Source organism: Theropithecus gelada, chromosome 20 (assembly GCF_003255815.1).
Source record: "Theropithecus gelada isolate Dixy chromosome 20, Tgel_1.0, whole genome shotgun sequence".
Classification (NCBI taxonomy): Eukaryota; Metazoa; Chordata; class Mammalia; order Primates; family Cercopithecidae; genus Theropithecus; species Theropithecus gelada.
The window spans coordinates 38,788,823-38,812,143 of record NC_037688.1 but is presented as its reverse complement, the minus strand read 5'-3'; the positions used below and the strand labels follow the sequence as shown (position 1 = coordinate 38,812,143).

The following is a 23,321-nucleotide window of genomic DNA, read 5'->3' as shown; positions in this document are numbered from 1 at the left end:
CAAGACTGTCCTGACCAATGTGGTGAAATGCCGTCTCTACTAAAAAAAAAAATACAAAACTTAGCTGAATGTGGTGGCGTGTGCCTGTAATCTCAGCTACTCGGGAGGCTGAGGCAGGAGAATGGCTTGAACCCGGGAGGCAGAGCTTGCAGTGAGCCAAGATCATGCCACCGCACTCCAGCCTGCCAGCCTGGTGACAGAACAAGACACCATCTCAAAAAGAAAAGAAAACAAAACAAACAAACAAACAAACAAACAAAACAAAACAAAACAAAACAGCAAACAAAAAAAGGTCCTTACCCTAGCTTAATCATTGTACTTAACTTAAAACTATAAATGTATGTTCATTCACCAATCCTTGGATAACCAGAGTTTTCCTAGTTATATATACCTGTTGTTTGGAATTGTAGTTATCTTCATTCCAGAAACCACTCCCATTACACAGCCTCTAAAATGTCCAGTTAGGCTGCGCGCAAGGGCTCACACCTGCAATGCCAACACTTTGGGAGGCCAAGGCGAGTGGATCACCTGAGATCAGGAGTTTGAGACCAGTCTGGCCAACAGTAAAACAGTTTGCAGAGCACTTTGACATGCATTAGCTCATTTCTGTTTAGTAAAACTCCGTCTCTACTAAAAATACAAAAAGCTGGGCGTGCTGGCGGGCACCTGTAGTCCCAGCTACTCAGGAGGCTGAGGCTGGAGAATCACTTAAACTTGGGAGGCAGAGGTTGCAGTGAGCCGAGATTGCACCACTGCACTCTAGCCTGGGCAACAGAGCAAGACTCCATCTCAAAAAATAAATAAATAAATAAATAATAAAATAAAATATCCAGTTAGATTTTCTTTAAAGTTAAACAAAAACATAAATATGCCATGTTACAATATAAGTTCATGTTTTTCAAAATTTTAATGATTTTATTCTAGTCTTCTACAATTTTCTCATCAATGCCTAATTCAATAACAATTTTTAATGATGTCTATGTTATCATCCCTGGAACCTGTGGATATGTCACCTTAAATGCAAAAGGAAGGTCAGGTGCGGTAGCTCACACCTGTAATCCCAGGACTTCGGGAGGCTAAAGTGGGAGGATCACTTGAGTCCAGGAGTTCAAGGTTATAGTGAGCTGTGGTCATGCCATTGCCCTCCAGCCTGGGCAACAGAGCCAGGCCCTGTCTAAAAACAAAAACAAAACAAAACTGCAAAAGGGATTTTGCAGATGTGCTTGAGTCTTGCCCATCCTCAGATGGGGAGATTATCCTGGGTTATCCGGTGGGTTCCATGTCATCCCAAGGGTCCTTATAAAAGGGAGGCAGAAAGGGAAGTGACTCCAGAAGACAAAAAAGTGACTTGATGACAGAAGCTAGAGGCTGGAGTGATGCGAGGAAGGGGCTGTGAGCTAAGGAATGCAGGCAGCCACCAGAAGCCGTAAAAGGCAGGGAAGCAGGTTCTCCCCTAGCCCTGGGAAACTGATTTTGCACTTCCAGCCTTTAGAACTCTAAGATAACAACTGCGTATTGTCTTAAGCTTCCCACGATGGTCATTTGTGACAGCAGCCATAGGAAACTAATACAATGAGCAAAGCCCGGCCTGGATTTCGGTTCCCCGGTGCTCAGGCCACACAGCTCTGCACAGCAGCCCTGATGCCCATGGGCTGGCATTGCCTTCCTGGCATCCCTTCAATAGGATTGTTTCTGAGCACAGATCCTGCTGCCCCGGCATTCACAAGGACACAGCCAGCCAACCGTGTTGAACCTGACCAGTCCTGAAGCTTTGTGGGTGAACGTGACTTCAGGGGAGGCAACCTTGGGGATTCAGCTGCACTGGAGACCGGACATCGCGCTCACGCTCAGCCTAGGCTACGGCTACCACCCCAACAAGAGCAGCTACGATGCCCAAACTTACCTCGTACCGATGGCGGCTTCAGGTAGGCCTGTGACCATTTCCTGAGCTGCTGCCTGGGGTATGATCGGCTTCACTTGGGAATCAGAAGCCATAGCAAGAAAAGCAAATAAAAAAAACCACCCCACACATTCAGTGGCTTATTTTTTGTTGGAGTTACTATTTGCCAACATTAGGTGAGCACTTACTATATGCCCCGAGGAAGTTTACAAGCTCATATGGAACTGACCTCATTGCAATCCTCATGACAACCCTTGGGTGAGGGAACTATCGAAATTTCCACTTTCAGCAAGGTGTGGTGGCTCACGCCTATAATCCTAGCACTTTGGGAGGCCGAACCGGGCAGATGACTTGAGGTCAGGAGTTCAGGACCAGCCTGGCCAACATGGCGAAACCCCGTATCTACTGCAAATACAAAAAGTAGCTGGGTGAGGTGGCGTACACCTGTAATCCCAGGTACTCGGGAGGCTGAGGCACAAGAATAGCTTGAACCCAGGAGGCAAAGTTTACAGTGAGCTGAGATCACGCCACTGCACTCCAGCCTGGATGACAAAGCAAGACTGTCTGAAAACAAAACAAAACAAAACAAAAACTCTACTTCCAGATAAGAACAAAGAGGTTAAGGAAAAGGAACTGGTCTGAGATCATACAGCCAGTAAGGAGCAGAATCTGTGTTTGAGCCGTTGTCTTTCTGAGTCAGCCATGCACCCCGATTGGGGAGTGCCCCTTCTTCTATGCTCCTGGTCTCAGGAGGAGAAAGTGTTCCTAGGACATTGGGGGTGGTGGCAAAACCAGCCGGGTCTGCTTTCCTGCCAAGTGGCCTCAGTCACCCTCTCCCATGATCTTAACACCCATCTCAAGGAGGCTTCAGGCTGACCTGGAACCCCCTGTCCTACAGATGAGCTGCCCACGTGGATCCTGAGCCCACAGGACCTGCGTTTTGGAGAAGGGGTCTACTATTTGACTGTGGTCCCTGAGTCTGACCTGGAGCCAGTCTCCGGCAGGGACCTCACAGTTGGCATCACCACCTTCCTGTCTCACTGTGTGTTCTGGGATGAGGTCCAGGAGGCTTGGGACGACTCAGGGTGCCAGGTAAGGAGAGAGAAGTGAAGGAGATGGGGCGGCTTGGTGGGCTGTGCCCAGCTCGTGGAAGGTCCCCTTTTGCTGCCTCTGGCGCAGCATCTTGTGCCTCTCCATGGGGCCTTTCCTGTTCCTGGTGCCTGGGATACCTGCCTCATCCTTGCTTCAGCCTAAGCATTGTTTCCTGGAGAAAACTGTTCTTAACTCCCTGAGTCTGATTTCCTATTGTGAACTCCAGAGCACACACATCCATAGCGTCTAACCCCAGTGCTCTTCATACATAGCACTTAACAGAGAGGTCATTTCACCTCTACGCATGAGATCATTTAAATGACGTCTGTCTCCCTCCGTCCACTGGGAGCCCCCAGTGAGACAGAAACAATGTGCTTTGTTCACCACTGAGAACAAATGGTCATTGACCCAGGCGATGAATGACTCAGGACTCCCTGCTGCCTCTAGGTTGTAAAGGGAGGCCAGGGTGTCAATCTGAGGGAATGAACTCATAGCTCAGTCCTTAGTTCTGTGCCAGGTGCAGGGCTCCATGCTTTGCTTGCATCGGCTCATCAAATCTGCACAATCATCTGCAAGATAGTTGTGACTCTCATTTTACAGGGAACAAAACAAAGGCTCAGGAAACTCAACTGACTAGTCCCAAATCTTAACATCTAGGGCCAGGTGCAGTGGCTCAAGCCTGTAATCCCAGTACTTTGGGGGGCTGAGGCAGGCAGATCACCTGAGGTCAGGAGTTTAAGAGCAGCCTGGCCAACGTGGTGAAACCCCATTTCTACTAAAGATACAGAAGTTAGCCAGGTGTGGTGGTGGGCACCTGTAGTCCCAGCTACTCAGGAGGCTGAGGCAGGAGACTTGCTTGAACCCAGGAGGCAGAGGTTGCAGTGAGCCTAGATAATGCCACTGCACTCCAGCCTGGGCGACAGAGCAAGACTGTCACAAACAAACAAACCAAACATCTTCTTTATCCACCAGATGCCCCTAGGGGGTGATTGCGAGCTCCCGGGGGATTGGGGGTGGCCACGTGGGTGTGAAGCACGGGCACAGATGGCAGCCCCTGCCCTGGTTCACTCCCGTCCTCTTCCTGCCCGGCCATGTTGTCTGGCACCACCTGCCCAAGTGTCATCACACCTTCCTGGTGCCGAGATGCCAGCTTAGGACTCAAACCTGCGTCCTTCTCTTTCTCTTCCTGTGGTTCTGCCAGGTTATTTTGCTTTTCGGCATAAGCTGACCAACGGTCCCAGCTTGCCCAGGACTGCAGGAGCTCCTGGGACTCAGGACTTTCCGTGTGAAAAACGGGAAAGGCCCTGGCAAACTGGATGAGTTAGTCACACCAATGTCCTCTCAGCACCTAGCCTGTTGCTGGACGTAGAATTAGCACCCCACAAATATTTGTCCTGTGAATGAGCATCAGGTAGACCATAGGGGTGAATGCCAAATTTGTGATCATGGTTGCCTATAGGGGATGAGGGACAAAGGGGATCTCAAATTTACTTGCAATATGTATGTATTTTTTTGAGACACGGTCTCACTCTGTCGCCCAGGCTGGAGTGCAGTGGTGTGATCTCAGCTCATTGCAACCTTTGCCTCTGGGATTCAAGCAATTCTTGTGCTTCAGCCTCCCAAGAAGCTCGTATTGCAGATGTGAACCACGCTGTGGTGCAAGCCTGCAATCCCAGCACTTTGGGAGGCGGAGGCAGGCAGATCACTTGAGATCAGGAGATTGAGACCATCCTGACCAACATGGCGAAACTCCATCTCTACTAAAAATACCAAAATTAACCAGGTGTGGTGGTGCATGCCTGCAATCTCAGCTTTTTGGGAGGCTGAGGCATGAGAATTGCTTGAAGCCAGGAGGCAGAGGTTGCAGCAGTGAGCCGAGATTGTGTCACTGCACTCCAGCCTGGGCGACAGAATGAGATACTGTCTTAGAAGAAGAAGAAGAAAAAAAAGGCAAAGCAGACTGGCAGCATATACACAGTTGTCCACTGAGAATGATAGATACAAAAATATTATAAATAATAATATTTGCATATTTTAATTAAACAGAAAATATTGTCCAGGCACAGTGGCTCACTCCTGTAATCCCAGCACTTTAGGAGGCTGAGGCAGGCAGATCACGGGATCAGGAGATTGAGACCATCCTGGCTAACATGGTGAAACCCCGTCTCTACTAAAAATATGAAAAAAATTAGCTGGGTGTGGTGGTGCATGCCTGTAATCCTAGCTACTTGGGAGGCTAAGGCAGGAGAATTGCTTCAACCCAGGAGGCAGGAATTGCAGTGAGCCAAGATCTCTCCACTACACTCCAGCCTGGCGACAGAGTGAGACTCTGTCTCAAAAAAAAGAAAAAGAAAAAGAAAAAAAAGATCAATAGGGGCTTTTGAAGCTGGTCTCCCAGCGGTCTTCCCACTCCACACACCAATATAGTGTGCACCCTTCAAAGGGAATACCGTTCTCCCTTGAGCTCCAGCAAGCCGGGGTTGAGCTTTCCGAGTGTCTCCACTGATGGCCCCTTTATGGGTTGCAGGTGGGGCCTCGGACCAGCTCCTACCAGACACACTGCCTCTGCAACCACCTCACCTTCTTCGGAAGCACATTCCTGGTGATGCCCAATGCCATTGACATCCACCAGACTGCTGAGCTCTTTGCCACCTTCGAGGACAACCCTGTGGTTGTGACCACTGTGGGCTGCCTGTGCGTGGTCTACGTGCTGGTGGTGATCTGGGCGAGGAGGAAGGACGCTCAGGATCAAGCCAAGGTGAGGCTGAGAACCACTGGTGCTGTGTACACCATCCTGGGGAAAACTCCATTGTTTTCAAATAATATTAGGTGTCACGGGAAGAGTGTATTTGTCTACTTAAGATTTTTTCCAGCCGGACATGGTGGCTTACACCTGTAATCCCAGCACTTTGGAAGGCCAAGGCAGACAGATCATCTGTGGTCAGGCGTTCAAGACCAGGCTGGCCAACATGGTGAAACCCCATCTCTACTAAAAATACAAAAATTAGTCGGGCGTGGTAGTGGGCACCTGTAGTCCCAGCTACTCAGGAGGCTGAGGCAGGAGAATCACTTGAAACCGGGAGGTGGAGGTTGCAGTGAGCCGAGATTATGCTACTGCACTCCAGTCTGGACAACAGAACAAGACTTCATCTCAAAAAAAAAAAAAAAATTCCAATATATGCAGTATGCCTGACACATACATAGTAGGACTTCAGCCAATATTTATGGCTATCTGAAGAATAGGTAATGAATGAATGCAAGGTTGCATTGTCACAGAGCTCTGAAAGTCTCTCCGTTCCCACCCCTTCCCGTGAAGCAACATCACTCAGAATTTCATGTGGGTTAAATTTAATAAGATAATAGTTTCAGCATTGATACTGCTGTCTTTGATTCACCCAAGGGATTAAGCATTAATACTTGAAGTGCCTCTGCTGTAGGTTGGTTGCCGGGAAGCAGACTCCGAGTCAAAGTTGAGCATGCAGAGTGTGCAGGGTGTGTAGTAAGGGGGCTTGGGACCTGCACCTGGGAAGGGAGGGAAGGAGGCAGCATGGGCAGAGAAAGAAGCTGAGCTGTGATGCAGCCCAGTGACAGCGCGGCCCAGCTCCTGGGGAGCACCGGAGCTGTCCCAAGTCGAGTTGAGATGCCCAGGTCTTGACCACACCCAGACACTCTGCCATTTGGTCATTGGGTGCTGGCTGCCCCAAGGGGGCACAATCTCAACAGAGGTAGCTGTTGCATTTTTGACCCCATCAACTGAGGCAATGAACCCTCCGTGGGAGGGGATCTGGATGGCGAATCTTGGAGTTGACTATAGCCTCTGGCCAACTCTGGCTAATTTCTTTTTATTTTCTTTTTGCCAAATTCTTTAAAAAATTTTTTTAATTCTTATGGGTACATGGTAGGCATATATATATGTATGAGGTATATGGGACATTTTGATACAGGCATGCAGTGTGTCATAATCACATTGGGGTAATTGGGGTATCCATGTCCTTGAGCATTTATCCTTTGTGTTACAAAACAACCCAATTATACTCTTTTAGTTATTTTTAAATGTACAGTTATTATTGACTACAGTCACCCTGTTGTGCTATCAAATACTAGATCTTATTCATCTTATTCATTCTTTTTTTTTTTTTTTTTTCTGAGAGGGAGTCTTGCTCTGTCACCCAGGCTGGAGTGCAGTGACGTGATCTCTGCTCACTGCAACTTCCGCCTCCCGGATTCAAGCAATTTCCTGCCTCAGCCTCCCGAGTAGCTGGGACTACAGGCACCAGCCACCATGTCCAGCTAATTTTTGTGTTTTTGGTAGAGACAGGGTTTCACCACATTGGTCAGGCTGGTCTCTAACTCCTAACCTCAAGTGATCCACCTGCCTCAGCCTCCCAAAGTGCTGGGATTACAAGCATAAGCCACTGCACCTGGCCTACATCGTATTCATTCTTTCTAATTTTTGTACCCATTAACCACCTCGTCTTTCCCCTGATTCCAGCCCCCACTACCTTTCCCAGCCTCTGGTGACCATCATTCTACTCTCTATCTCCATGAGTTCATTTGTTGCTAAACTATCTTAACGTTTCATTTCTTTAAAATTCCCTCAGAAACACCACCTGGTTACAAATGTTATGAGAAATCATACATTGTGTACAGAGTTTGTTCGGTTCACCAGGTCAAACATTCAATATTCTCAGCTTATCAAGTTCATTTCCAATTTAACTACATGGGGGTCATATCTCATAAAGAATGTACTTTGGGGCCGGACGTGGTGGCTCACGCCTGTAATCCCAACACTTTGGGAGGCTTAGGCAGGCGGATCACTTGAGGTCAGAAGTTTCAGACCAGCCTGGCCAACATGGTGAAACCTGTCTCTAACTACAATACAAAAATTAGCCAGGCATGGTGGCGCACGCCTGTAGTCCCAGCTACTCTGGAGGCTGAGGCAGGAGAATCACTTGAACCTGGGAGCCGGAGGTTGCAGTGACTAAGATCATGCCACTGTACTCCAGCCTGGGCAACAGAGCGAGATCCTGTCTCAAAACAAAACAAAACAAGACAAAACAGGAGGAAGAAAAGAACGTACTTCACGTTTTTATTTTCCCAGTGTTTTGCACTTGAAACCCTGCTTTTATGAAGAACAGTTCTCACCCGAGGGGATGAATAAATGGCACATGTAATTTTGCTTTGCCCAACTCATGATTGTCACGAATCGTCAGCTCCTTCTTGGCTGGTGGGTGATGCGGGAACCCACTGAGCAAGGCCTTCCTAATGCTGCCCTTCTCTTCAGGTGAAGGTTACAGTGCTGGAAGACAATGATCCCTTTGCTCAGTACCACTACCTGGTGACAGTCTACACAGGACACCGACGAGGGGCAGCCACGTCCTCAAAGGTACCTGCCCATGCAAGATCCGCTGATTGATCAGCACGTCCCACCCAGCCCTGCTATGCCACTGTGGAGTTGCCCACTCCTAGTCTCTGGATTTCAGGTGACTGTCACCCTGTATGGCCTGGATGGAGAGAGTGAACCCCACCACCTGTCTGATCCCGACACTCCGGTTTTTGAGCGAGGAGCAGTGGATGCCTTCCTTCTCTCCACCCTGTTCCCCCTGGGGGAACTGCGGAACCTCCGGCTGTGGCATGACAACTCAGGGGAGCGGCCATCCTGGTGAGCTGGGGGCAGACAAACCATGAGAACCTACCAAGTGCCAGGCCCAGGGCTGGGCACTGGACATTTGCCTCCTTCCTGATCTTCACAAGCCTCTGCAAGACACATAGAATGATCTCTGTTTCACAGACGAGGAAACCCAGGGTCAGAAAAGCCCACTGGTTCATGGTCCACACAAACTGGATCAGTAGCTAAGCCAGCCTCACCTTCAGTGCTAGCCCCACCCTTGGCCCTTTTGCAGCATCAACCTGTGACTTGCCCAAGGTCACACAGCTGGCAAGTTTGGAGCAAGGTTCTCCCCATTCTGAGGCCAAAATGAGAGACCCAGATGAGTGGTGTCCAGTCTGACCACCCGTCAGTAGCTGGCGGCTTTAGAAAAACAATAGCACTTGAATTCACCTACGGGACTAAGCATTAATATCTTAAGTGCGGCCGCTGTAGGTTGCTCCCGGGAAGTAGGCTCTGAGATGGAGTTGCATACACATGGTATTTATTACAGGGCCCTGGGACCAGCACCTGGGAAAGGAGGGAAGGAGGCAGAATGGCAGAAAAGTTGAGCTGTGATGCAGCCCAACAGCAGTGTGGTCCACCACTGGGCAGCTATGGAGCTGTCCCACATTGGGTTGAAACACCCAGGTCTTCATCTCTGTAGGCACTGCATCACTGGATCTCACCTGCCCCAGAAGAGCCTGTGACCTTGACAGAGGTGGCTTTTGCATTCTTACAGGGCTGCCCTTCCTGAAATGAGAAAATGCATGTCAAGAGCATCTTAGCATAGCCCCCACTATATCGTTAATGCTCAGTGAAGAGTGGCTGTTGCTATCATTACGGTTGTTTTGTTTTGTTTTGTTTTGAGGCAGAGTCTCACTCTGTCACCCAGGCTGGTAGTACAGTGGCACAATCTCCGCTCACCACAGCCTCTGCTTCCTGGGTTCAAGTGATTCTCCTGCCTCTGCCTCCTGAGTAGCTGGGATTAGAGGCATGCGCCACCATGCCCAGCTAATTTTTATTTATTTATTTTTTGTATTTTTAGTAGAGATGAGGTTTCCCCATGTTGGCCAGGCTGGTTTCGAACTCACGACCTCAAGTGATCCGCCCGCCTTGGCCTCCCAGAGTGCTGGGATGACAGACGTGAGTCACTACACCCAGCCGTCATTGCTGTTCTTGTTGGCTATGTAGCAACAGGGAAAACCGCTGCTCGATCTGGCATCACAGGATAGGCAAGATAATGTCAATTCTTCCCCATACCTCAAAGACCTAAATCAGGTTTGATGATACCCACAAAGTCCTCAGCCCAAGACAGATGGTGGTTCTTTGGTTAGAAACGCAAGAGAGGAGGCTGGTGAGCATGGTGGCTCACGCCTGTAATCCCAGCACTTTGAGAGGCCGAGGTGAGTGGATCACCTGAGGTCAGGAGTTTGACACCAGCATGACCAACATGGAGAAACCCCATCTCTACTAAAAACACAAAATTAGCCCGGGTGTGGTGGTGTATAACTGTAGTCCCAGCTATCCGGGAGGCTGAGGCAGGAGAATCACTTGAACCTGGGAGGTGGAAGTTATGGTGAGCCAAGATCACTCCATTGCACTCCAGCCTGGGTGACAGAGCCAGGTTCTGTCTAAAATTTAAAAAAAGTAAGAAAGAAACGCCAGAGAGGACCATGTTCTGCATACTCCAGCCTGCACCTGCCTGAACACATACATACATACACTTTAGACAATTTGGCTTTACTTGCTCATGCCTGGATGCTGGCCCTGAGCTTGGTGCCATGTGTACAGGTTAATGGTCTCCAAATGCACCCTTTTGCAGCGTCTTTGTGGAAACATGGCAGCTTCCCAGAGATGGCTCTCTACAGTAGCTGAACTCCTCATGCGAGGCCAATTTTGATTAAGGCACCAAGAACAAAGAAAAATATGGTTTCTTTTTTTGAGGAGCTCTTGTTCTTTGGGTTCATGTTTGCAAAGCTGTTACCGTGGTGATGTCCAAGGAAGCCTCCTCCCCTGCTCCACCTTATCCTAAAAACTATGGGTCCCTTATCCAGGTATGTGAGCCGGGTGCTGGTCTATGACCTGGCGATGGACCGGAAGTGGTATTTCCTCTGCAACTCCTGGCTGTCCATCAATGTTGGAGATTGTGTCCTCGACAAGGTGTTTCCTGTGGCCACGGAGCAAGACAGAAAACAATTCAGGTACTTTATTTTTCTTTATTTTTATTTTCTTTATTTTTGAGATAAGGTCTCGTTCCACCACCCAGGCTGCAGTGCAGTGGCACGATCACAGCTCACTGCAACCTCGACCCCCCTGGATCAAGCGATCCTCTCACCTCAGCCTCTCGAGCAGCTGGGACTACAGGCATGCACCACAGTGCCTCGCTTTTTTTTTTTTAAAGTAGAGACAAGTCCTTGCTATGTTGCCTAGGCTGGTCTCGGCCTTCTGGGCTCAAGAGATCCCCCTACCTCAGCCTCCTGAGTAGCTGGAACTATAGAAATACACCACCATGCCCAACTGTTTTTGTAGAGATAGGATTTCACCATATTGCCCAGACTGGTCTCAAACTCCTGGGCTCAAGGGATCCTCCTGTATCAGCCTCCCAAACTTTTGGGGTTACAGTCATGAGCCACTGTGCTTGGCTGTGCCTGGGATTTTTTTTTTTTTTTTTTTTTTTTTTTTTTAGCAGAGTCTTACTCTGTCACCCAGGCTGGAGTACAGTGGCACAATATTGGCTCACTGTGACCTCTGCCTCCTAAGTTCAAGCGATTCTCCTGCTTCGGTCACTCAAGTAGCTGAGATTACAGGCACATGCCACCACGCCTGGCTAACTTTTGTACTTTTATTAGAGATGGTTTCACCACATTGGTGAGGCTATTCTCAAACTCCTGACCACAAACAACCCTCTCTCCTTGCCCTGCTAAAGTCCTGGGATTACAGACATAAGCCACTGCACTCTGTCATGCCTGGGATTTTTAACCACTGTACTCCAATGATCTAACTGTAACAAAACTAATAGTATTTTAGCTATATTATTATATTAAAATTATAGCAAAAATAACAATGCTAACACTGATTGAACGCTTTACAAAATTATCACTTTTAATCCTTTCAACAATCCAGTGAGGTAGCTTCTGTTATTACTTGCCCTAATTTATAGACAAGTCATCTAAGGTAGAAAAAACAAAGTAACTTGCCTGAGGTCACACAGCTGGGAAGAGGGCTGTCTGGGATTCTAATCTAACTTCCAGAGCCTTCCTTGTTAACTCTAAGTGATGCTGCTATGGTGCTGTGTTTCTTCCACTAAAAAAAAAAAAAAAAAACCAGGGGGCCAGGCTCAGTGGCACATGCCTGTAATACCAGGACTTTGGGAGGCCGAGGTGGGCGGATCATGAGGTCAAGAGATCAAGACCATCCTGGCCAACATAGTAGTAGATACCCTGTCTCTACTAAAAATACAAAAATAAAATAAAATAAAATAAATTAGCTGGGTATGGTGGCACACGCCTGTAGTCCCAGATACTCGGGAGGATGAGGCAGGAGAATCGCTTGAACCCCAGAGGCGGAGGTTGCAGTGAGCCAAGACCGCGCCACTGCACTCCTGCCTGGCGACAGAGCAAGACTCCATCTAAAAAAAATGTGGCCAGGCGTGGTGGCTCATACCTGTAATCCCAGCACTTTGGGAGGCCAAGGCAGGCAGATCACTTAAGGTCAGGAGTGGGAGACCAGTCTGACCAATATGGAAAAATCCCGTCTCTACTAAAAATACAAAAATTAGCCAGGCGTGGTGGTGGGCACCTGTAATCCCAGCTACCTGGGAGGCTGAGGCAGGAAAATCGCTCGAATCTGGGAGGCAGAGGTTGCAGTGAGCCGAGATCACGCCATTGCACTCCAGCCTAGGTGACAGAGCAAGACACCATCTCAAAAAAAAAAAAAAAAAGTGTGAATAATCTAAGAAACAAACTCTGCCTCTCTTCCTCCTTCTCATCCCAAAAATGAGCCACAGAGACCGGTTTCCCCCATTCCTGTCTCCCTAAACACCTGTCCCTCTCTCCCTGCCTGCCTGCAGCCACCTGTTTTTCATGAAGACTTCCGCGGGCTTCCAGGATGGACACATCTGGTATTCCATCTTCAGCCGCTGTGCTCGCAGCAGCTTCACCCGCGTCCAGAGGGTGTCCTGCTGCTTCTCCCTGCTGCTGTGCACCATGCTGACCAGCATCATGTTCTGGGGGGTCCCCAAGGACCCGGCTGAGCAAAAGATGGACTTGGGTAATTCCCAGTGTCACGGAGGTCAGGGCTAGTGGCTGGTGGACCTGAGCCTTCACTGCTCCAGCAATGCCACTGCCATTCCAGAGTCCTCAAGACCACCCTCCAGTTCAGTGATCCACTAGCAGGACTCACAGAACCCATCGTCCTTATAGTTACGGTTTACTGGACAGGCAGCGAAAGGATACAGCTGGGTGCAGTAGCTCTCGCCTGTAATCCCAGCACTCTGAGAGGCCAAGGCAGGTGAATCAACTGAGGTCAGGAGTTTGAGACCAGCCTGGCCAACATGGTGAAACCCCGTCTCCACTAAAAATACAAAATTAGCCGGGTGTGGTGGTGCACACCTGTGGTTCCAGCTGTTCAGGAGGCCGAGGCAGGAAAATCACTTAAACCTGGGAGGCAGAGATTGCAGTGAGCTGAGATCTCGCCATTGCACTCCAGCCTTGGCAAAGAAATGCAAAACTCTATCTCAAAAACAAAACAAAACAAACAAACAAACAAAAAACCCAGAAAGGATACAGATTAAAACCAGCAAAGGGAAGGGATACATGGAACAGGGGCCAGGAGAGACCAGGCACAGAGCTTCCAGCATCCTCTCCCAGTGGTGTTGTGGATGGTGCTGACTTCTTCTGACGATGTGTGACAGTGCACATGGAGTATTGCCAACCAGGGGGACTCACTCCAGCCTTGCGATTCAGAATTTTTTTTTTGAGAGAGAGAGTTTTGCTCTTGTCATCCAAGCTGGAATGCCGTGGTACAATGTCGGCTCACTGCAACCTCCGCCTCCCGAGTTCAAGCAATTCTCCTGCCTCAGCCTCCCGAGTAGCTGGGATTACAGGAGCCCACCACCATGCCCAGCTAATTTTTTTTTTTTTTTTTTTTAAGACGGAGTCTCGCTCTGCCGCCTGGGCTGGAGTGCAGTGGCCGGATCTCAGCTTACTGCAAGCTCCGCCTCCCAGGTTTACGCCATTCTCTTGCCTCAGCCTCCCGAGTAGCTGGGACTACAGGCGCCCGCAACCTCGCCCGGGTATTTTTTTGTATTTTTTAGTAGAGACGGGGTTTCACTGTGTTAGCCAGGATGGTCTCGATCTCCTGACCTAGTGATCCGCCCGTCTCGGCCTCCCAAAGTGCTGGGATTACAGGCTTGAGCCACCGCGCCCGGCCAATTTTTGTATTTTTAATAGGGACGGGGTTTCACCATGTTGGCCAGGCTGGTCTCAAACTCCTGCCCTCAGTTAATCCACCCACCGCGGACTCCCAAAGTGCAGGGATTACAGGCATGAGCCGCCATGCCCAGCCACCATTTGGAACTTTTACTGGGGCTCCAACATATAGGCATGACTGACACCCACATGGCTGGCCTCTACCTCCAGCCCCTCTAGAGGTCAAGCTGACACCATATGGTCTAGGCCCCCACCATAAATCTCATCGTTAGCACAAACCATCTGGTGTGTCCCAAGACCCCAGGGAAACAAAGACATTCTTAGCAGTCAGGACCTTCCAAGGGCTGAGCGGTGACCTCCCTGGCGTTGGGCAGGGTTAACCCTTCAGTGCACAGCCACCTTCCACAAAGGGCAGATGGGACTGGGCTCTGGGCGGTGGCCTCTCCCTTTGACCTGTTCCTTCCCTTTCCCCAGGTAAAATTGAATTCACCTGGCAGGAGGTGATGATTGGCCTGGAGAGCTCTATCCTCATGTTCCCCATCAACCTCCTGATTGTTCAGATCTTTCGGAACGCCCGTCCCTGGGTCGCTAAGGAGCAGAACACTGAGAAACGGGACCAGGGGTCCCCCCACCTGACTCCCTCCCCACAGCCCGTGGAGGACGGCCTTCTGACACCTGAGACAGTGACCAAGGCAGGTCCTCAACCTCAGCTAGTGTTGGGGGTGCTCTAGCCTCAGCGGAAGTCGGAGTGAGGCCTGGGGCTTGAGGCCCAGCAGCCCTGTGTTGCCCGGAAGCATGAGATGCCAAAATTCATCAACTGAAAACACACATACACATGCAACATGCATGCACCCATGCATCTGTACACACATGCACACACAAACACACAGGGGCACATATGCATACATGCACACACACACAGAGACACACAGACACGTACATACACATGTGCACACACACATACACACACACACTTTTTGAGTATCTACTATGTGCAAAGAATTATGGCTTCATGGTAGACTCCCAGGCTGGAAGCCCATGGACAGAATCTCCCCGCTCTGCATTCATGCATTCAATAAGCTTTCATTGAGCACCTACTGTCTGCCCCGCTTTGGAGTACAGCCTGGAATGAGTTCAAACCGTAGAAGAGGGATTTAAGAGCTGACAAATGGAAGCTCAGGGAGGTCACTCTCACATCTCAATGGGCAAAGCAGGGCTCCCTACACAGGTTGCCAGGCCCAGGGTGTGTGCTCTTGACTCCTGTGCTGCACCCCTCACCTTGGCTCGTGGCCCCTTTCCCCACCAGGATGTGTCAAGGATTGTCAGCTCCCTCCTCAAAGCCCTCAAGCTGCCATACCCCTCCTCGGGCTGGGACTCAGTGAACTTGATGGACATCAACAGTCTCCTGGCCTTGGTGGAAGATGTCATTTGTCCACAGAACACATCAGGGCAGGTGTTCTGGGAGGAAGCCAAAATGAGAAGGGACCCCGTAACACTCACTGTGGGGTCATCACAAATGAAAGGTAAGCCCTGGACATGTCTGTGCCAAGAGAAGCCGCATTATAGAGCTGGGTAGAGACATAGCAAAGGGGCCACTAGCCAGTTGCGTGGCCATGGACAGGTGATCCCCGTTCTTGACACCTCAGTGCCTTCTTCTGTAGAGTGCTGGGGTGCAAAGCTGAACTCGATCCTTGCCTGAATGTGTGGGGCAGGACACAAGACCACGGTCGGGGCAGGAAAAACCATTAAAGAACATGGAATTGCAGACTGGAAAAGTTATTCCTTTCTCTATTCATTTTCAATCCTCCTAATTAAATCAAGGGCTGGGAGCACTGGCTCATGCCTCTGATCCCAGCACTTTAGGAGGCTGAGGCGGGCGGATTGCTTGAGGCCAGGAATTTGAGACCGGCCTTGGCAACATAGGGAGACGTGTCTCTACAAAAAGTTTAAAAATTAACCAGGTGTTAGCCAAGCATGGTGGCTCACGCCTGTATTCCCAGCACTTTGGGAGACCAAGGTGGGCAGATCACTTGAGGTCAGGAGTTCGAGACCAGCCTGCCCAACATGGTGAAACCTCATCTCTACTAAAAATACAAAAATTAGCTGGGCGTGATGGTGCACGTTTGTAATCCTAGCTACTTGGGAGGTTGAGGCAGAAGAATCACTTGAACCCAGGAGGTGGAGATTGCAGTGAGCCAAGATCGCAGCATTGCACTCCAGCCTGGGCAACAGAGCAAGACTCCATCTCAATGGGCACCTGTAGTCCCAGCTATCTGGAAGGCTGAGGTAGGAGGATCCCTTGATCCCAGGAGTTGGAGGTTACAGCGAGCTGGTTTGAGGTTACAAGTGTCACTGCACCCCAGCTTGGGTGACAGAGCAAGACCCTAGCTCTAAAAAATGGGAGAAAGTCTCAGTTTTGTGTAACTGTGTCTTTAATGCCTCTCTAACACTCCTTAGTCTGTTTGGCAGAGATAACAGATCTCAAATTCAGAGCTTTTGGCAACAATATCCAGCTAGAACCCAGTAACATTGTTTTGTTTTCACTAAACAAATGTATGCATGGCATATTATTCCAGTTTCAACTAGTCTTCTTGTTCCCTTCCTGCCTCTTTCCTGTCCATCCTCCCATTTAGACCAGTGCCATACGATAGAACTTTCTACACTGATGGAAATGTTCTCTGGAACATGGAGGATAGTTGTGCGGGTTTAGAATGCTACTTTTTTTTTTTTTTTTTTTTTTTTGAGACGGAGTCTCGCTCTGTCGCCCAGGCTGGAGTGCAGTGGCCCGATCTCGGCTCACTGCAAGCTCCGCCTCCCGGGTTCCTGCCATTCTCCTGCCTCAGCCTCCCGAGTAGCTGGGACTACAGGCGCCGCCACCACGCCCGGCTAATTTTTTTTGTATTTTTAGTAGAGACGGGGTTTCATTGTGTTAGCCAGGATGGTCTCGATCTCCTGACCTCGTGATCCGCCCGTCTCGGCCTCCCAAAGTGCTGGGATTACAGGCTTGAGCCACCGCGCCCGGCCTAGAATGCTACTATTTTTAATACACAAGGGTGGCCACTATCTAAACCTTGTTTAGAACACAAAAGTGTGGCTTATAGAAGAAGCAATTTGAATTCATAATTCTTGGCCCCACCCCGATAGAGTGACATGCACCTGTAGTCCCAGCTACTCGAGAGGCTGAGGCAGAGAATCACTTGAACCTGGGAGGTGTAGGCAACAGTGAGCTGAGATCGCATCACTGCACCCCAGCCTGGGTGACAGAGCAAGACTCTATCTCAAAAAAGAAAAAAAAGAATTTGCCCCAGAGAGCTGGGTTTGGGCTGCTTATGGAGGTCATCCCTGCAGGACTCGACTTCCACTAGATGCTTGACCTTGAGTTTGGGGGTTTTGGAATTCACAGCTGGACACACTGGACCTTAAGAACGTGAACTTTGGAGTCGGCCAGAACCTTGGGATCTCCCAGCTGCGATAGCAGCAGTGCAACTTTAAACAAGTTGCTCAACCTCTCTGAGACTTCATTTCTTCCCTTAGAAAATAGGAGTGTTGGCCGGGTGCGGTGGCTCACGCCTGTAATCCCAGCACTTTGGGAGGCCAAGGTGAGCAGATCACCTGGGGTCAGGAGTTCAAGACCAGCCTGGTCAACATGACAAAACCCCATCTCTACTAAAAATACAAAAATTAGCTGGGTGTGGTGGCACATGCTGGTAGTCCCAGCTACTCGGGAGGCCGAGTCAGGAGAATCACTGGAACCTAGGAGGCGGAGGTTGCAGTGAGCTGAGATTGTGCCACTGCACTCCAGCCTGTGCTACAAGAGCAAAACTCCATCTCAACAACAACAACAACAACAGGACAGGATTACACTATATTTGGCACTAGACAAAACAGGGTTTACATTCAAGTCTTACCATATTAAAGTATTTGCTTTAAAATGCTCTGGGCTGGGGGGTGGGGGAGTGGAGGGGTGAGGGCGGGCACCGTGGATCACACCTGTAATCCCAGCACTTTGGGAGGCCGGGGCGGGCGGATCACCTGAGGTCAGGAATTTAGAACCAACCTGGGAAATGTGGTGAAACCCCATCTCTACTAAAAATACAAAAATGAGCCAGGTGTGGTGGCGGGCGCCTGTAGTCCCAGCTACTCAGGCGGCAGAGGCAAGAGAATTGCCTCTTGAAGCCGGGAAGCGGAGGTTGCAGTGAGCTGAGATAACACTGCCGCACTCCAGCTGGGGAGACAGAGTGAGACTTCACTGCAAAAAAAACCACAACAACCCAGGGGAAGAAAAGAGATGACCAAGATTGGCCAAATGTTGGTCACTGTGGTAGCTGGAGTGATGAGTGTGGGATTCTCCTCTGTTCTCTTGATGTGTAGGGAAATTTTCAGAATGTCTCTGATAAAAAATCTAAAAGAGAAACATCAAATCCTAACTGGCTGTGTGACCCTAAAACCTTACTCCGTCTCTTTGAACCTCAGATTTCTCAGGGCTTGGCACGTAGCAAGTCTTTCATACTCAGAAGCTGGTACTATTACTGTTGCGTTTTGTGGCGGGAGGTGTGTTTGTTTTGTTGAGAGACAGGGTCTGGCTTTGTTGCACAGGCTGGAGTGAAGTGGTGCCATCATAGCTCACTTTTTTTTTTACTACCATTTTTAATACTCAGCCTCGACCTCCTGGGCTTCCAGCGATCCTCCTGCCTCAGCCTCCTGAGTAGCCGGGCCCACCTGCACATGCTGCCACACCTAGCTGTTGTTTGTATTGCAGCTGGTTTGCTCTTGACTCAGCACGAGCTGATTGCTTTCTCCTTTGTCCTCCAGAGAAAACGCAGTGTCCCAAGCCCAAGGTGGCAGGGAGTGGCCCCTGGAAGGACAGCGCCTACAGGCAGTGTCTGTACCTTCAGCTGGAACACGTGGAGCAAGAGCTGCGGCTGGTGGGGCCCCAAGGCTTCCCCCAGCACCACAGCCATGCTCGGGCCCTCAGGCAGCTGCAGACCCTGAAGGGCTGCCTGGGGGTACAGCCAGGCACCTGGGCCCCTGCACATGCCAGGTAATCCACTTCCCTGGGTGCCGAGTGGGTGTCTGCCTGCCCCAGCCTGGGGCCCTCTGGAAAGGGCATTCTGAACAACTTTGGAAGGATGTCCACCCAGACGTCCCCAGGCAGAAACAATGCAGGATTCCTGCACACATTCAGGGAGGCCGGGTTTGAACAGGGCTATTTGCTGGAAGGCACTCAGGGCCCTTTGTACCACACTTTACAGTTACAACAGTGTTCATATGGGCTATTTCCTATCTGTGCACTTCACTTTTGGACCAGCTCCTCAACTTCTCAGACTTAGTTTCCTCATCTGTAAAATGGGAATGATAATGCCTATCTCTTGATTCAAACTTAAAATGCATTTTTTAAGATAACCAGTGAACTTTGAATACAGACAGGTTACTAGATGACATTTAAAAATTACTGTTAATTTTGTTGTGTGAAAACAGTATCATAATTCAGTAAGAAAAATGGCTTCTTCTTTTGTTTTTTTTTTTTGAGACAGAGTCTTGCTCTGTCACCCAGGCTGGAATGCAATGGCGTGATCTCGGCTTACTGCAACCTCTGCCCCCCGGGTTCAAGCGATTCTCCTGCCTCAGCCTCCCTGAGTACCTGGGATTACGGGTGCACACCACCATGCCCAACTAAAGTTTGTACTTTTAGTAGAGATGGGGTTTCACTGCTTTGGCCAGGTTGGTCTCGAACTCCTGACCTCAAGTGAGCCACCTGCCTCAGCCTCCCAAAGTGCTGGGATTACAGGCGTGAGCCACCACGCCTGGCAAAAATGCCACTTTTGAGATGCATTCTGAAGTGATTAGGAATTATTTTGTATTATGTCTGGAATTTATGTTGAAATTTTCCAGCCAAAAACAAAAACAAAACAGGGCTGGGGGGCAGATGAAATAAGTATGACAAGGGGTGATGGTGGTTGACAGCTAATGAGCACCTGGATGTTTACTGTGCTCACTAATTTTTGTATGATGAGAAATTTTTTTTCTTTTTTTTTTTTTTTTTTTTTGAGACAGAGTCTTGCTCTTGTCACCCGGACTGGATTGCAATGGGAAGATCTCAGGTCACTGCAACCTCTGCCTCCCGGGTTCAAGCAATTCTCCTGCCTCAGCCTCCCAAGTAGCTGGGATTACAGGTGCCCGCCACCACGCCCAGCTAATTTTTGTATTTTTAGTAGAGACGGGGTTTTGCCATGTTGGCCAGGCTGGTCTTGCACTCCTGACCTTGTGATCCGCCCTACTTGGCCTCCCAACATGCTGGGATTACAAACATGAGCCACTGCGCCCAGCCGAGAAATTTTCTTTTTTTTCTTTTTTTTTTTTTTTGAGACGGAGTCTCGCTCTGTCGCCCGAGCTGGAGTGCAGTGGCCGGATCTCAGCTCACTGCAAGCTCCGCCTCCCGGGTTTACGCCATTCTCCTGCCTCAGCCTCCCGAGTAGCTGGGACTAGAGGCGCCCGCCACCTCGCCCGGCTAGTTTTTTGTATTTTTTAGTAGAGACGGGGTTTCACCGTGTTAGCCAGGATGGTCTCGATCTCCTGACCTTGTGATCCGCCCGTCTCGGCCTCCCAAAGTGCTGGGATTACAGGCTTGAGCCATCGCGCCCGGCCAAAACTTAAAACAAAATTATATGGTTAGGCTTGCCCTGAGCAATAACAGAGCAAATTTGTGTATAGCCTTTAGTGCGGGGACTTGCCCCTACTAAGCACTGAATAAATGTAACTGCTTTTACTCCATAGACTATGGCATAGCCCTTTGAGATAGGTATAGATTAGAGAAGGAAACAGAGGGTCTGAGAGGTCCAGGAACTTGGCCAAGGTCATGCTGATGGAGGTAGTGTGGGGTGTGACCTTGAGCTTGCCTGGGGGTGTGGCCACCCTAACTATGTACGTCCACCTCCTTTGCAGCGCTCTACGGGTGAGCAAACCCCCTCAAGGCCTGCCCTGGTGGTGCATCCTGGTGGGCTGGCTTTTGGTGGCGGCCACCAGTGGCGTGGCAGCCTTCTTCACCATGCTGTATGGCCTGCACTACGGGAGGGCCAGCTCCCTCAGGTGGCTCATCTCCATAGCCGTCTCCTTCGTGGAGAGCGTGTTCGTCACCCAGCCCCTGAAGGTCAGGACCCTGCCCCAGGCACCTGCCCTCCTCCTCTTCCCCCATCCTTTCCCTTCCACCAGCAGTCTTGTCCCTGGGCTTCCATTCCTGTATTTATATATTCAACAAATGAACCTGGAGCACCCCCTCTCTGCAGGCCCAGGGCAGGAAAAATAACCCTTTCTTATTACCCTAGGCTACACTTGCCCTAGACCACATGTATACATATAAATAAGACCCTATTTCCTCAATGTTAAGATCCATTTGATCTTGAGACAAGACAACAACAATTTATGTAGTTAGTTATTCATTTTTTTTTCTCTTTCTTTTTCTGAGTCTGCTTGCAAGGAAAAGACAGCAATTTAAAGGAACTTTCCCTTTGGAAAAAACACCAAGTCATTATATATGTGCCTCAGTTAGAAGCTACACTCCTATTCCTGAGATGTAAAATTAGACAAAAGAACATGTTAGAGTTGAAGAAATTCTGGCTCGGCATGGTGGCTCAACACCTGTAATCCTAGTACTTTGGGAGGCTGAGGTGGTAGGATTGCTTGAGACCAGGAGTTTCAGGCTGCAGTGAGCTGTGATTGCGCCACTAAACTCCAGCCTGGGCGACAGAGCAAGACCCTGTTTCAAAAAAAAAAGAAAAAAGAAAAAAAAAATCCTTGGTCAGGCAACTCCCATGAGACCAGCTCCTGGAGATCTGTCAGCCTGGTATGGTGGAAAGAAGAAAGAAAGAAATCCTAAATCTAGGCATGGAGCAAAGGAGGCCAGGGGCACGGTTTCCCTTGGAAGGAGTCGGGCAGTGGGCAATCCCTGGGGAACCCCGAGGGGGAAGAGATACTCGGTTGGGGTGTAGGGGAAGCCACAGAAAGGAGGAGATACTTAAAACGAATCTTGGTCGGGCGCGGTGGCTCACGCCTGTAATCCCAGCACTTTGGGAGGCCGAGGTGGGTGGATCACCTGAGGTCAGGAGTTCAAGACCAACCTGACCAACATGGAGAAACCCTGTCTGTACTAAAAATACAAAGCTAGCCAGGCGTGGTGGTGCATACCTGTAATCCCAGCTACTCGGGAGGCTGAGGCAGGAGAATCACTTGAACCTGGGAGGCAGAGGTTGCAGTGAGCTGAGATCGCACCGTTGCACGCCAGTCTGGGCAACAAGAGCGAAACTCCATCTCAAAAAAAAAATTACAAAATTAGTCAAGCATGGTGGTGGGTGCCTGTAATCCCAACCACTAGGGAGGCTGAGGCAGGAGAATCGCTTATACCCGGGAGGTGGAGGTTGCAGTGAGCCATTGCACTCCAGCCGGGGCAGCAGAGCGAGACTCCATCTCAAAAAAAAAAAAAAGTTAATCTTTACCCCTTTGGGACGTTGCCAAATCCCTGCTGGTCCCCCATTCTTCCCTGAACAGCCTTTATCATAAGACTCAAAAACGTCTGATACCTACCCTCAGCACTAGGTTCGCAGGCTGCTAAAAACAGGGGTGCATCCTGAGCCTTTCTGTTCCCCAACCGAACCACAGGATCCTCCTGTGTTTGTGCAGAGCAGATGCAGAGATCACGTGGCTGAGGCCTTACAGCTGAGACCATGCACCTGCGCACATTATTTAATATTGGAGGAAAGGGAAGGAGCAGGTGAAGCCCAGGGGGAGAGCAATTCTCCTTGCAGAGAGATCAGAGACCCCTCAGGCAGGTGAGCAGCAGCAGGTGGGAAGGCTCAGGGGAGTTCTAGGACTGACCAGTCCCCCGTCTGGTCTGGGACCCAAGGCCTTGCGCTCCAGCTTCATGATCACCTCCCGTCTCTGCAGAAGGGAGCTGCACTCCCCCAAAGTGCAGGGCCCTGCCCGACACACAAACATGGCCCCAAGCCCTGCGCCCTTGCAGATGAGGGGTTGAGAGTTACCAGTGTGGGCTTGAGGATCTCCCTGGGTATTTTTCAGGTGCTGGGATTTGCTGCTTTCTTTGCACTGGTCTTGAAGAGAGTGGACGACGAGGAGGATACTGTGGCCCCGCTGCCAGGACATCTGTTGGGCCCAGGTAACGTGCCTCAGTGGCTGGAGGCAGGGTCTGGCTAGCTGTGGCCCTGATGAGGCTCAGTGAGCCCTGCAAATTGCAGCCTGG

At 49.9% G+C, this 23,321-nt stretch overlaps 1 protein-coding gene across 1 annotated transcript in view; it reads left to right on the top strand.

Moving 5' to 3' along the window:
• The window catches only part of PKD1L2 (polycystin 1 like 2), a 108,166-nt gene that overhangs the window by 55,740 nt on the left and 29,105 nt on the right, over positions 1–23,321 (top strand). The window contains exons 22-33 of the mRNA XM_025370608.1: positions 1,703–1,925; positions 2,799–2,992; positions 5,520–5,750; positions 8,277–8,378; positions 8,476–8,654; positions 10,697–10,843; positions 12,712–12,911; positions 14,546–14,763; positions 15,378–15,594; positions 18,884–19,112; positions 21,014–21,218; positions 23,141–23,237. Of these exons, the coding sequence (XP_025226393.1) occupies positions 1,703–1,925; positions 2,799–2,992; positions 5,520–5,750; positions 8,277–8,378; positions 8,476–8,654; positions 10,697–10,843; positions 12,712–12,911; positions 14,546–14,763; positions 15,378–15,594; positions 18,884–19,112; positions 21,014–21,218; positions 23,141–23,237 (2,242 nt within the window). The remainder of the gene's footprint in view (positions 1–1,702; positions 1,926–2,798; positions 2,993–5,519; positions 5,751–8,276; positions 8,379–8,475; positions 8,655–10,696; positions 10,844–12,711; positions 12,912–14,545; positions 14,764–15,377; positions 15,595–18,883; positions 19,113–21,013; positions 21,219–23,140; positions 23,238–23,321) is intronic.